Genomic DNA, 14616 nt, shown 5'->3' with positions numbered 1-14616 from the left:
TTCAAATTTTACTACCACTATATGGTTGGTGGTTTGACTCTTAAATCCTGCCTTGAGGGTCATTACAATGCACTGCTGTTATCAGTCTAGGGCTGCAGAAAAGCACGCTCGTGCCTTATCTCCTAGTTGTGAAACCTGTCAATATTTTCTAATTTTATGGAAACCTATTTGCCCCTTATTTCTTAATTGCTCCGAAAAGGGCAAACAGGTGGTGCCTTTGACATAGAAGAACTCACAGGGAAGTCCCTCCACTAGATCAAGTTGAGATTAAAAACGAAACAGCGAGGCTTAACCGGCACCTAACAGGTGGGGTGTAAAAAAGCCCAACATCGTAATTTTGTCAGCGCCCATTCTAACTTCAGTCCAATTGTAGACCGTATCTAAGTGGCTTTAATAAATAACGCGAGATACGCTTTTATTGCTAGCCATTCAAAAACATAATATTTTTTAAAATACTAAAGAAATTTTAGTGGAAATCGTGGTACCAACGAATAAAGGATTTTACTCCAATGGGGCTTGTCACGCTCCACCTGTCGATAGGGCGCTTTTCTAACAAATTCTGAAGTAGGGCGTTCTTGAAACGTTTTCTGGGATAGGGCGTTTTCGAACCAGCTGCCGAGATAAGTCGATCTTCTACTCAGCAGTTGATATGTGTACACTTACAGCGAGATTTATAAAAAAAAAATAAGGAAGGCTTTATAGATGGAAAATTTGTATGAAAATATCACTTTATCGAAGCTCTTCAAATCTATTTAACTTTTTTAAAGTAAGGCCACAAATCCTTAATATTCCGATTAAAAAAATATAATAAAAAAAAAAATTTTAGTTATAATAAATTTTTTTTTTTTTGTAAGAGAATGCTATTTGCGATTATTTTCAGATATGAGGTTTTGAACCTGAAATCTTTTTCTATTAACATGCCAAGCACATCACCAATCCTCCAGAGTGACCGCTTGTATGCATAAAACTGCGCAAATAAAGTCATAAAACGGCTGTAAAGATAAGGAGATATGTGTGAGTGAGTTCAACACAGATCATCTTAGCGCAATGAGCCAATCCAACTTAATCCAGACTCTTCGGATGTGCGCTTTGATTGCGAAGATAAAAACGCCGACACTTTGGCTGAGCGTAGCACTTGCAAAGGCATGGCGGGCAACTTGCGCATTGAAGCAACATTGAAGCAGAGTCATAATGAGCGAAAAATATGTACATATGTAAATAAATTTCACAGACCTTCCACTAAGGAATTCGTAAGAATTTGTTTATTTGACCACAATTTGTGTCAAGGGCAGCACTGGCAAAGGCAAACGAGTAGTTCGTAAATTAATTTAGCTGAAGATGTTTGTGCTTTAAGCCTTTTTGCGCCTGCAGATCTTTATCGCTGATATCACAAAATGCGCCTGCTATCTCAAGCATAATAAAATTTTTGTAGCTTTTGTTGACATTTAAGGCATTTTATAGCAAGCACAGCCTGAGCGCTTTATTGGTTTGCGGTGTTGGCGGTTAGTACTTTTTCGTGTGACAGAATTAATAGCATTTTACTGAAATCATATTTGCAGTGTAATGTTTTTTAGTATTTTTATTTAATTTTCTCTCACATATTTGTTCACTTAATTATCGCCTGCAATGGTGAAAAAAATGGGATGCTTTAAGGCGTAAGTCGTAATAAATCACAATTCATTTTCAGACTGGGTGTGACTTTGATTATTAAAACACAAATTTTAAATACAATATTTGCAAATTGCATTACAATCGCTTGGAGAGAAAAAGCATAAAACAAAAAAAATATTTTAATAGATTTTTGGTTTTGTCGGCTGCTTTCATGAGTCCAGCGAACCTGCTGCTGCATTGTTGGGTAGGTGGCACTTTTCGCAACCGAAAATAAATAAACAACTTTTCATAGAATAAGCGAGTTTTTGAATGTCAAGGTCAATGCGTTATTTCTCCAGCGCAGTCGTCAATTGATCATAATTTAACGCCTCCAGTCAAGCAATTACTTATTAGCACATTTGCAGCCTGATTTTTCGTGAAGAAATTTAAATTAGATATGCAATCAAATATGACTGTAAACTTTAAGTAAAAGCTTTAAAATCTCTAATTCACACCTACTAACATATCGACGACTGGGTGGAAGAACGACCTACATGTCTCGACAGCCAGGTCGAAAACACTCTATCTCAGAAAATGGCTCAATAATAAGTTCTCAGATAGGGTGTTCTTCAACCAAATTCTGAAACAGGGTATTCTTGAAAAACACTCGGCCGTCGATATGTTGGTACTTTCCTGCCCTTAGTAACTTCGATTTTTCGGTGCTCTTGCGAATGAAATATAGCTCGGCAAGAATCGTTGATATATTTTGTTTCCTTTTTAAAAGTATTTTAGCTATTTAATTTTTATTTTCTTTTAATGCTTTATCTACAAGGCACCAGAATGGAAGGAAGGTATTTTAAATTGTAAACAAACATGTTTGTTGTAACTATTTACGTATGTACATATACGAATACATATGTACATGCAATAAATTCAATTTGAGTATTTGATTAATTACTTTTCATGAAAGTATTCTGTGTAAAATGCGTGTAAGTCCTTTTCGAAGCAACGCGGTGAGCGCAATGTAATGCCAACTATTTTAAGGTCAATTAAATATAATAAAGTGGAAAAAATTTACATGTACTACAGTGTGATTCAAGGGTGTTGCACATCTTTGACAGAAATTATTTGTAATATGTTAATGTAAATTTTTATTTTTTTTTTAGACAATTGGTACTATACAGGCCGTGGAAACCTTACCCAGTTGAACAACGTGTAAAAATGATCCCAACGTTGCATGAAAATGGTCGTTATGCAAAAAATAGATTTCGCGCATTGCAATGAGGCCACGCAGCGCACGAAACTATGGCACCATTGCCAACGAAGTTCCCAGGACGCATTATCTCGAGAAACAACGAGATCAAATGGCCGCCGAGATCTTGCGGTTAGACACCATTGGACTTCTTTCTCGAGGGCTAAATAAAAAGTATGGTGGATTCCAATAAAACGGGTTTTAAATGATATACAGTCCGAACTATGCCAAAAGATTATGTGTTGGGAAGGGGCTAGTGGTGGGCATATAATGGATATGTATTGCGTTTCATCCATAAACGCATACTTTATATGGTAGGAAATGCTCAACACCGTCTGCGAAAAAATTGTTAAAAATCACTACGAGTTTCCAGCGTCTTGAAATTTGCACTTTTACCTACTAAAATTTAATGTGCTATAAAACTGCATACCCTAAATTTTTTTTAAATTTTCAATAAAAAGTTTAAAATTTTTCGGTGTAGTTAAAAAGTTAAAGTTTGTTTAATTTTTATAAATTTTGTACGAGAGATGTGGAGTTTGAGATGTGGAGTTTTGTGCTGCTGGTTGTTTAATGTGCTAAACTTAAAAAAAAAATAACAACATGAAATAGATAAAAGAAAAACAGCTTAAACTGGTCAGAATATTACTTAACTTAATTAGCTGACTACAAAGGTATGTACCACGCCTTTGAAGCATTTTTCTTAAATCTACAACTCTCTGCCGACAAGCATATTCATAAGACTCTCCTTTGAGAACATGATTACCACATCATCCGAATAAGCCCGCACTTAGACTCAATATCCTTCTATCCACAATGTAGACACTTTTTTTACTTTAGTCAAACGTTATTAAGCGTTCTGTATATGACCAAGAAAGTAGCCGTAAGCTAAATTTAAGAATAGGACAAACATTCAAAGACCGTTCCTTACCTTGTGTTTACATTAGACAAAACAATTGAGAATATGTATGTATTAGTTGTCAAATTTTTGTGTAAAGTAGGCGACCAAACAATTATAAAGAAAATACACTTTTCAACAACCAGCGTTATTGTTGTTTGGCGTAAATTTCAGTCTTTGAAAAATTCTCCTATGTAAACCCCAGTTAGATAGCCGCTAGGAATGATTTTAAAATTTTGTATTTTGGAAAAAACTTTTGTCATTCTTTGATGAATCGTTGTTGGAAAAGTAAATAAATAGGTTGTAGATTAGATTCTGAAATATTATATGTACACTCAGAGAAAAATGGCATTGTAAAAACAAAAATAAAATCTTTATTTTTCTTATGCACTTTTTAAACGAGGCCATTTTCATTTTAAAAATGAAAAATTTTAAAACAAAGTTAAATATTTTTAAATTTAAAATGTTATTTTTAAAATAAAAATGTATTTTAGATTTTAAAATGTTTCATATGTGATTTAAAAATGCTGCATTTTCAATTTTAATACGCACATATTTGTTTTATAAATGTCATGAGTTTACAACTTTCAATACTTAAATCAAAAATGAAAAGCTTTACTTCCAATAGAAACGTCTTTATTTTAAGCATGCTCATAATTAAATGTATGGCCACGCTCATGCATGTGCAAGAAGAAGCAGTTGGCTGAGTCCAGTTATTCTTGTTTGCTGTCGGTTCGGACCGAAAAAGTAATTTCGTGTATTTCCTTTGATATTTTGTGAACAAAATGAATAACTCGTTGCAAATTGGAGATTATATTTATAATTTCGATAACGTTGAATCAGAAGAAGTGTGTGAAAATTTAGAAGGAGTGGTTGTTGCTACCACACCAGTTGTTGACAATGACGATGAGGAGAAGATGGTCGAGCTGCTAAAAGAATTCGAAATGGAGAATGTTTTGCCATTCCTAAAAGGTGAGAAACGACTTAATAAATTAATATTTTAATCAACTAAATTAATACTCTATTATATATCCGACCGCGATCTGCAGCTTCGCAGATAACTTTTAGAAGCCTTAAATTTCTTAGAGGTGCTGACCTAAAGGAAGCCATTCCGCCGCTGGGTCTACGTGTTGAGTTTAGAGAGAAATTATTCATGTGGAAGAAGAAAGAGGTATGTATATGTTATAAAACAAACTGCTTTAGGTCTCATAGTTTATTTTGCACATACATAGTTCGGAATAGATGATGAAACCATGTCAATGCCAAGCAAAGTAACTGAATGGTTACAAAAAAACAACTTTATGCCATCAAGTCAGTCATCTTCTTCGCCCCACTGTCTCAGTAAAGTAATTTCAATTAATTTTATTTTAAACTAAATTACATTATAATTATGTAAATATTACTTGAACAAGGATTTACCGAGTTTACTTCAACAAACGTGCAAGGGGAAATTAATCTTGGAATCCTACAAAAAGAACCAATATTTGACTAACGGGAACCGGGACGACCTCATAAGCATTGTCATTGACGAAGTTATTGCAAATGACATTATACTAAGAGGGAATGATTTTGTGAATTTGCTAGAGCAGATAATAAATCTCTTTCCAAACGAAAAGGGTGCCCGGGTAATCTATTTATTATGAAATTGTTAAAATATAGATACATTTTATTGTACTGCTTATTTTCCCCCCAAGGAATACTATTATATTCCGCGCAAGGGTAAAAAATGCCCTAGTGGAAAGCTGTACGGGAAATACGTCAATCAACGCAGTAAGAAAAGGAAGACAATATACCTTGAACAAAACACACCATCACCTGCTTCCACGAAAAATTACGAAGTTCCTGAAATTGATTTTACGATATGTAGAGCATTAAAAGCATCTCTCAGCAGAAGCATTGCCGATTGGAATGAAGTCAGAGATAAATGGCAAAATACATTTAATTTGCGACAGAATGACTTAAAGGAACTGACCAACATTGATTTTCTCCAAGCCTGACCCAAATATTCTAATTCGCGGGCTCCTGACTTGGTAACAATGAAATTACGTACTTAGCTCGCAGTTTTACTATACATTTACACATTACAGATAAAACTTGACTTCAATATCATGTACCATGACAAGGAGGATTGTTTGTATTCGAAATGGGAAATGTTTACGGAAAAAATTAAACGATTTTATGAAACTAATCTACACAACGATTTCTGCAAACAGCTCTTTTCTCTTGCTAAAGCTTCAACGAACAAAGGTAAATACAGATCAAGTGTAACAAAAAACTCCAAAATCAATCGGCTTTCGTTAATTTCTTAAATTTTGTTTAAAGATACGCAAGACTACATTCTTACAACGCTGCTGAATGGAGTTCTTCCACCTTCATCAAGGTTTCAAAGTTCCTGCGGAAAGCTAAGAAAGAAAGCAACAATAGCAGACTCGCAACAAAGCTTTGTTTTACGATTAACTTCAATCAACGATTACGAAAGGAAAATTACTGAGTTGATAAGTATGTACTATTCTGCAGGAATGACAATACAGCCTTTTATAATTGTGGAAGGAGTAGCTGAGGGTGATATAACAGGATTTTATATATATTTTGATAAAACATTGTATAAATTTGAGTCGTTTCTAGAATGCCTAGATATCTGTTTCAAAATCTTTCACACTCTTTGCCTAAAATATCCTCAGGCATGCGAAACTTCATGGGTTTTTTTACAACAGTTTTTTTTTGAAATTTATACTGAATATGACTGCAAGTCGGCAAATTTAACGTCTCTTTTGAATTTTATGACATATAAATAATTGCTTTAAAATGTTTATTTGCTTCAAGTGCCACAAAAAATTTGCAGAAATTGATACCTTAATATGTCATTTTAAAGTAGATCATAAGCTTAAATATTTCTAAGTTTACAAGTCAACCGTCTCTTTTATATTCTATAAATAATGGAAAAACATACGCAAAACCAAAATCTCTGTAAATATTGTATTTATTATGTATTTATTTTGTAACAAAATAATAGACACTCGGCTTTTTGGCAAGTTTTGACTATTCTGTTGTTTGACTAATATTCATTTATTTTTTTATAAAGGCTCATCCATAACAAAAACCATATAAATCCGAATTTAAACTTTGTACAAAAATTAGGAAAATTCAACAAAAACTCATTAAAATTTTCAACTTTTTAATAAGAGTTGCTAGAAAGACTTTTAGTATGCTAAATTTTAGTACAATAGAATTTTTCAGCAAATTCAGGCTTGCACATATTATATTAAAATTTAAAAGGCTATAAAAATGCATGCTAAACATTTTTCTGAAACTCTTATTAAAAAGTTGCAAATTTTCCTGAATTTTGTAAAAAGTTTTAAATTTGGCCATTTAACTTTTGCTATATGATTAGCTACAACTTTATAAAAAATAAATGAATATTACTCACACAACAGAATAATCAAAAGTGGTCAAAATGTCGAGTGTCTATTATTTTGACATAAGGAGGGCCGTAAATCCACTTTTTTTAAGACTTTTAATGGTTAATAGCAAAAATCTGTGCGAAAGATGAAAGGTTGCGGTCAATATCTTGGGTCGCACAATACTAAAGCTGTTTTTCGGCCCACCCCATGTATATGACCGTTTTTATAGGATTATTTTAGATTTAAGTTTTTATTTCTCATAATAAGTGTGTACCTACAAAATGTAATGCAAATTTGTACCTTGACTAATAATTTTTGTATGGCTTAAAAAAGGTGAATAAATAAAGAGTGGTGAATATAAAAAAACTAAAATGTTTCATTATTAAAACGAATACACACAGTCTTAATTTAACAATATAGGTATTTGATTTGATGTGAATCATATTTGAATTAAATATGAATATTTTTAAATCAAGCACATTTGTTATTTGAATTAACAAAAATCAAGCTTAAATCAAAAATGAAAATTGTTATATTAAAAATGAAAGTTTTCGATTCAAAATTTTATAGTGTTTAAAATAACGATGAAAAATATTTAAATTAAATATGTTTTTGCTTGATTTTACAATGTTATAACGCACATTTTTAAAGTAAAATTTTTCATATTTACCTCACTTTTAAATACGTTTTTGCTTCGTTTAAGCACGTTTTCATTGATTTTACAATGTTTTTTCCCTGAGTGTAGGTATTATTTTCAGTATCGGTTTGATGTTATACTCGTTTTCCAACCTAGCTTCATAGTATTTATAGAGCCATATTTTTATATATGCATCCTCCACTGTAGCGCACTGGAGAGCAATGAAGTGCATACTCTGCTACCTGTAACCGCAAAACACGTGCGCTTGCAGCGCTGCGCTGCACTTCGCGGTGAATTTTCAGTCTGATCAGCAGTAAGCCGCCTAAGCTGCAAATCAGTCGCATTTGTGACTTAGGAGTAAACGGAAGAAGTGCATGCAAACAGATAGACTTGGAAGAAAAAACTGCAGTAGAGTTACGAAATAATAGGCGAAGTTGAAGTGCGAAGTTTTGCTAAAATATCCACATACATACATACATATATATATGTATATACATGCTTAGAAGTGCAAAAAGTATTTTAACTGTCCAATTGCGACTAAAGTGAACTACATGTGGATGCTTACATTTTACGATTTAAAAATAATCTAATAATAATTTGTGTGAAGTTTGTGAAAAGTAATTTATACGTTTGTGAAACACTTACCTGTGCCATAAATAAAGTACATACGGCTTTGTGTTGTTTCCGAGGTGTCGCTTATAACCCACATTTCCGCCTCAACATCTAAAACAGTGCACTTTCTCACACACATACATACATACATAGGTAAGTCCAAATGTCACTCTATATGTATATACATTCTCCACTTGAATGGCGACACTATCAATTCATTAACGTTCAGTTCCCAGACTTCGTAATGACGCTGTTTGCCATCTATGTGTTTTTGTTTTCCTTTCTTTCGTTTTATTTTTTTCTGTTTGTTGTTTGCAATGCCAACCCACGCAAATTTGTTTGCATTTATCTAATGAATGCACATTTCACGCTTTGAAGGTAAACATGCAAATTGCTATAAAGAAAAGTTATAAACATTTAAGTGCAAAAGCAAGTATCTACACAAATTTTTTATGTAAAAACATCTATGTACATTAAGGTGCCTCACTCTACGTAAACTGTTTTTCCATCGGATTTTTTAACACACATTTGGGCATATTCACAGTCAAAATAGAGTCTATTCTAAAGTTAGTAGCAGCTCTTTGACATAATTTGCAATACAATATCCGTCATAAAAGCTCCAACTAACTATAGAGTCGAATTTTCTGACTATGAATATACTTTCGCCAAAATATTTCGGTACAATATCAATACTTGCGCGAGCTGGACCCATTTGAAAATATGTATCTACACTTCTAAGAATTAGTTTTTTATAAATAAAATTAGTTATTAAAAATATTTTTCCAAAGAGGTCACCTCAGATGATAGAAGAAGCTAAGTTCAAAAGGTCTGCATAAAAATGTTAAAAAATGTTATAAACGGAATAAAAATAATGCGATTTTTGGAGTCATTTTCAAATCGATGAAAATACCTGACGTAAATTCTAATATTCTTCCGAAATATTTTGGTGCTAGTCTTTAAATATAATAAATTATAATTCCGGTGCAAAAACCGCAACTGTTTTGTTGAGGTACCCTAATGTACATATCTATATTTTTGTGGAATCGATTACATATGTGCAATACACATAAATGTACATACATAAATATACTCATATATAGTAAAAAAAATATGTGCGCTTAATTTTGGATGTACTGAAGTGTTACAAAACTTAGGTTGTAATGCACATTACTCACGCATTATACAACTCAAACTTGATTTTCGAACATTTGATCCGTTTTCGTAATTTTTGTACTTTCATAATATAGTATGTATGTATGTGTAGTACACACACTTCATTAAACTGGTGACAAAAACACTGACATAAGTAAAAATATATATGAGGATTTGAGCGAGTGTAAACAGGTGAAAAGTTTACGTTCGATAAAACATGAGGACATCTGGCAACTGCTGGAATCAGTGAGCAGATCTGACCTACTCCTACTGTAGTGCTTAACGCTATGTTTGGCGTTGTGGCCGCAGTCCGTTCCATCGTCAGGCATAAAGGCACTTGGTAGTTTATGAAACCTTCGGATCCTTCTCTACACGCACCCCGATAAGGGATGAATTGAGACAGTGGCAGCAGAGAATTTTAATTACATTAACATTCTCTGGTGGCAGCCTCCAGATATAGGTTCAGTAAACAAATTCATTAGTGGGCCAAAAAAGGATGTTAGAGTACCAGGAACTCTAAAGTGGATGCTTTCGAATTAGTGCAGCGAGGTGAGTATAAAATAGGCAGTCCACTGTGTACGTCGGTCGGGGAATAGCTGCACTTTCTCTAGGTCCCTTATGATTACTTCCTAATCACGCTGATTTTGGTTTCGGGCACAGTCCCGTTGGCTTGTCAGCCTCGAAAAGTGTTTGAAAATAAGACAAGCCTCAAAATGTCTAAAAAAAATTTAGAAATGTTTTTTTTTTTAACCCAATCTGCAAGCATTAGCAATGTACTCGTAGGTACTACTTCTAGCAAGTGAGTGAAACCAGCACTAAAGTAACAGTAAAACGTACTTAGGCACCTGCAATAAAAAATTCGAAATAAAATTCAATACTAAGCAATAAATTTTGCAATTTATTGGCTATTTATAGTTGTAATCGATAGCATTTCATTATGATTGCTTACTACTATTGTTATTGCTTTCAGTATATTTACTTAAATGCAATAATTTTGTTACTACTGTAAAGGTTTTTTTTACATTTGATGCTTTTGTAGTTGTTGCATTTGTGGTTCACCGCAATCTCGTCCATGGCACATGTTGCCTTCAGCTCCAATTCAACAACTACTTAAATTCGCATGCAATCAATTTGCGGAAGAAGAATCCGATCGATGATGAGGTAATCGAGATGTTGAAAAATTTACGCGCGCGCAACTGTTTGGCAGACTAAATTGCGCATAAATGGGATTAACGTAAATTATGGGTAATAAATAATATTTAGTTTTTGTAGGCTGATGGTATTCATTTGTATTTGTACACCAAAGTTGAAAGCACATTGTTTGCTGTGGAAATAATATAAATATTTTATTAAGTCTTTGACCTGCTTCTTCTCCATTTTTTTAGGGCGTCTTAAGCTCGGAACACTTTGACGACAGCAAGCGACAAGCAGCATCTGTCAAATTTTAAATACACACGTTCTTACGGACACAATTATTTTGACGACAGCACGACATCTTGGCTGCAGGACTGCAATTGTCGACGTCGCCAAATTAAATCTATTTCTAATTTTGCCGGCGACAATGAGTAGATGTAGTGCTGCAAAATTAAATTGTCGCAAAATTAATCACATATTCTTGATTGTTCATGTTTTTCTTATTTACTTAAATAAAAATACACAATTTGTGAAATAAATATACCAAAATGTAAAACTTTAAAATCAGCTATTTGCTATGTCGCTGAGGTCTTCAAAATGTTTAAGAAGCTGGCTTCAGGGCGACATTTGTCGACAAAATGATGTCGCTGTCGTTACGTCGTGAAGTTGCAGTCGTCAAAGTGTTCCGAGCTTTAATTATGTCACATTTTAGGCCTGGATGTTTTATTTTGAAATTCTCGATACATCCTTCTTCAAGCTCTGATCGGAAAAAATGTTTTCGAGAATAAATGAAATCAAAAGTTAACACACAATTTTTCTATTCAAAACGGCAATTTGGATATATATTTTTATACCCGAGCGCACTTGTGCACAAGGGTATTATAACTTTGTTCACATAACGGTTGTTTGTAACAGGCAAAACGAATCAAGATAGATATAGACAAATGTATACGTAAATGATCAGGATGAAAAGAGAAATCGATTAAGCGGTGACTGTCTGTCCGTCCGTCCGTCCGTCCGTCCTTCCGTCCGTCCGTCCGTCCGTCCTTCCGTCCGTCCGTCTGTCCGTCTGTGCACACGATAACTCGAGTAAAAATTAAGATATCTTATCGAAACTTGGTACGTGTACTTCTTTCGGGCGTAGGACGGATGGTATTGAAAACGGCCAAAATCGGACAATAACCACGCCTACCTCCCATATAACGGTAATTTTCAGAAATACGAAAACTGCGATATTTACAATAATTTTTAGACGAAAAATAAGAATGTTATAAATTTTTGGAAAATGGGGGTAGCCACGCCCACTTATGGTTACATGTGTATATCTTGGCAACCGCTGCACCGATTTCTTCCAAGCTTGGCACAGTTATTGGCCTTGGTACAGCATACTAAATGGCCGAAAATTAAAAAAATCGGAAAATAACCACGCCCACATCCCATATAACGGTAATTTTCGGAAATACGAAAACTGCGATATTTTAGTAACTACTGAAGATTATTCACTCAAAATGTATATTTACAACAATTTTTAGAGGAAAACTAAGAATGTTATAAATTTTTGGAAAATGGGGGTAGCCACGCCCACTTATGGTTACATGTGTATATCTTGGCAATCGCTACACCGATTTGTTCCAAACTTGGCACAGTTATTGGCCTTGGTACAGGATACCAAATGGCCGAAAAGTTTTAAAATCGGACAATAACCACGCCCACATCTCATATAACGGTAATTTGGAGAAATTCGAAATCTTCGACAAATCAGTAAATATTAAAGCCAATTTATTCAAAATTGATGCTTGCAACAATTCCTTACCAGGAAATACGTCTATAAAAAAATTTTAAAAAATGGGCGTGGCACCGTCCACTTATGATCACATATATGTATCTCGGTAACCGTTCTACCAATTTGTACCAAACTCGGTATTTTTATTGTGTTAGCTACATAAAAGCAAAACGATGAAAATTATTGAAATCGGACTAAAATTATGGCTTTTCATGTAACGGTAAATTTTAGAAATGCTTTAAACGTCAATATTTTGAAATTTAAGGACGCTAATTTACTCGAAATTGATACACCTGGGCTTACCATGTAGCGGTAGCTTTCGGAAAGGTGAAAATCATATATTTAATATTTGCGCCGGGTATTTAATGTTCGGCTCCGCCCGAACTTAGACTTTCTTACTTGTTTCGATCAGATTTAATCGTTATTTTATGATTTTTATTTTTTCGATCATCCCGTAACCGCTATTTTCATCCTTAGGTTTTAGATCATAAAGCATCCAAACTGCCATAAAAATGTAGTCTTCATTATAACTGTTGAAAAAATTTTGAAAATATAAACATCCGGAAATAACAATTATTTTGTGATCGAGAAATAAAAATAACCAGTAATTTTTAAGCAAAAAACAAAACCGACATTGAAGTATACAAATTTAAGACTACCGCTAATTTCTTCATGATCAAATGATCGGATCTAAACCAAATTATTATGGGCAACACTTTTTCGATAGAAAAAAAATAATCAAAATGGGTTGACGTGGTTCAAAGTTATTCGATAATAAACACATAAAAAACGATTTTGCAACGATCAATAATGGAGATGAAATAATATTGAAGTGCTTAGTATATTCAAAAAGGGTTTTCTATACATATATCTATGTACATAAATATCTTGATATTGTTTTAATTAAAATTAATTTTTTGCGCGCGTGTTCCGCTTCACTTTCCGCGCTGTCCTACTGATTTACATGTCGAATTTGATTATAGAAAATACAATTGTAAATACTTGTTAACAAATTAATATTTAAGAAAACAATAAAAAAAAATACTGTGAATACAAGCAAAAATTAACTGAAAAAATTAACTTGTGGGCGTAAAATTCATAATTGGCATTGCTTGAATCAGGAAAAATGTTCATTGAATTGTGCTTCGAGGAATAGAATTGGCCCATCAATCAATAAAAAGCCAACACCAAACAATTGACGAACAAATTGCCAAGATAGCAAAAAAATAAAATATAAATAAACTAAAAGAAAAAGGAAATAATGAAAAAACTATGCAAAATCAGTTTGCAGAAAGATATCTCTTATTTGCATTGAGAACCATACATATGTATTTATTAGTGATACAGTGTTTTGTAAATATGTAGTATGTACGCTATATAATCTAGAAGTAATTTTTTTTTTTTAATATGTTTCATATTAATTGAATCGGCATGGAATTTCTATTTCCAGCTGCATCACTGCCAATGCCAGTGTCAAATGTTCGCAATCGCACACATGCGTATAAGTAGAGGAAAATATTAAAAACTAATAAAATTTAATGTTCTGCGGCAAACAATGCCACTCAAAGAATTTTACAAAAAGATATGAACATAACAAGTACCAATGCATTTGTAGAAATATTGTTGTTGCAATAGAAAAACAATTAAAATTAAGAATTGAATTCAAACATACAAACATAGACGTCTACAAGTTAAAGTGTAGTCTCAAGTTCAGGGTCAGTGATGCAATAAAGTGGTGCATGTTTTGTAAGCAATGAATGACAACAATAACAACTATGCATTTACTATTGCAAAATAGTCAAAAGCTTTGGCGCAATGTGCAAATGCCGGCGTAATATGTGCAAATTTGGCACAGGTAAACTGTAGGTGTTTTAGTTAATTGCATCCGAGGAAACATCATTTACGTATGTACGTATATTGCACATATTAGCGGTTTAAACCCTCAAGTCGCCCATACATATGTACATATGTATGTAGATGCTATGTGGAAATAAACATTTACGCTTTCTGTGTTGTGTGGGTGCCGTGGGTGGAGTTGGTTTTTTTTAGTTTATTTTCATGATCGATAAATGTAGTTCAGATCAATTAAATGAACTGCTTCACAAAAAAATGGTGTGAAGATCCCTATTGAATTAAATTTAGGAGGCAAACAAAACTTTA

At 33.3% G+C, this 14616-nt stretch overlaps 2 protein-coding genes across 2 annotated transcripts; both read left to right on the top strand.

Moving 5' to 3' along the window:
• The first annotated feature begins 4328 nt into the window (after nucleotides 1-4328).
• LOC118744043 lies at nucleotides 4329-5165 on the top strand. Its single transcript, XM_036476800.1, has 3 exons — nucleotides 4329-4709; nucleotides 4787-4908; nucleotides 4970-5165. Exons 1-3 carry the CDS (start codon nucleotides 4523-4525, stop codon nucleotides 5111-5113), a joined length of 453 nt encoding a protein of 150 aa, XP_036332693.1. The 5' UTR covers nucleotides 4329-4522; the 3' UTR covers nucleotides 5114-5165.
• A 20-nt stretch (nucleotides 5166-5185) lies between these two features.
• Nucleotides 5186-5734, top strand: LOC118743951 (the record flags this gene model as incomplete). Its single annotated transcript, XM_036476713.1, has 2 exons — nucleotides 5186-5362; nucleotides 5432-5734. Coding segments are annotated over 2 exons (480 nt in total), but the record flags the coding sequence as incomplete, so codon positions are not given.
• Between the last annotated feature and the right edge of the window lie 8882 nt (nucleotides 5735-14616).

This window comes from Rhagoletis pomonella, unplaced genomic scaffold (genome assembly GCF_013731165.1).
Source record: "Rhagoletis pomonella isolate Grant_MI unplaced genomic scaffold, Rhpom_1.0 Rhpom_scaffold_00007, whole genome shotgun sequence".
Lineage (NCBI taxonomy): Eukaryota > Metazoa > Arthropoda > Insecta > Diptera > Tephritidae > Rhagoletis > Rhagoletis pomonella.
The sequence above is the reverse complement of the archived record's forward strand: the minus strand, read 5'-3'. Positions and strand labels throughout refer to the sequence as shown.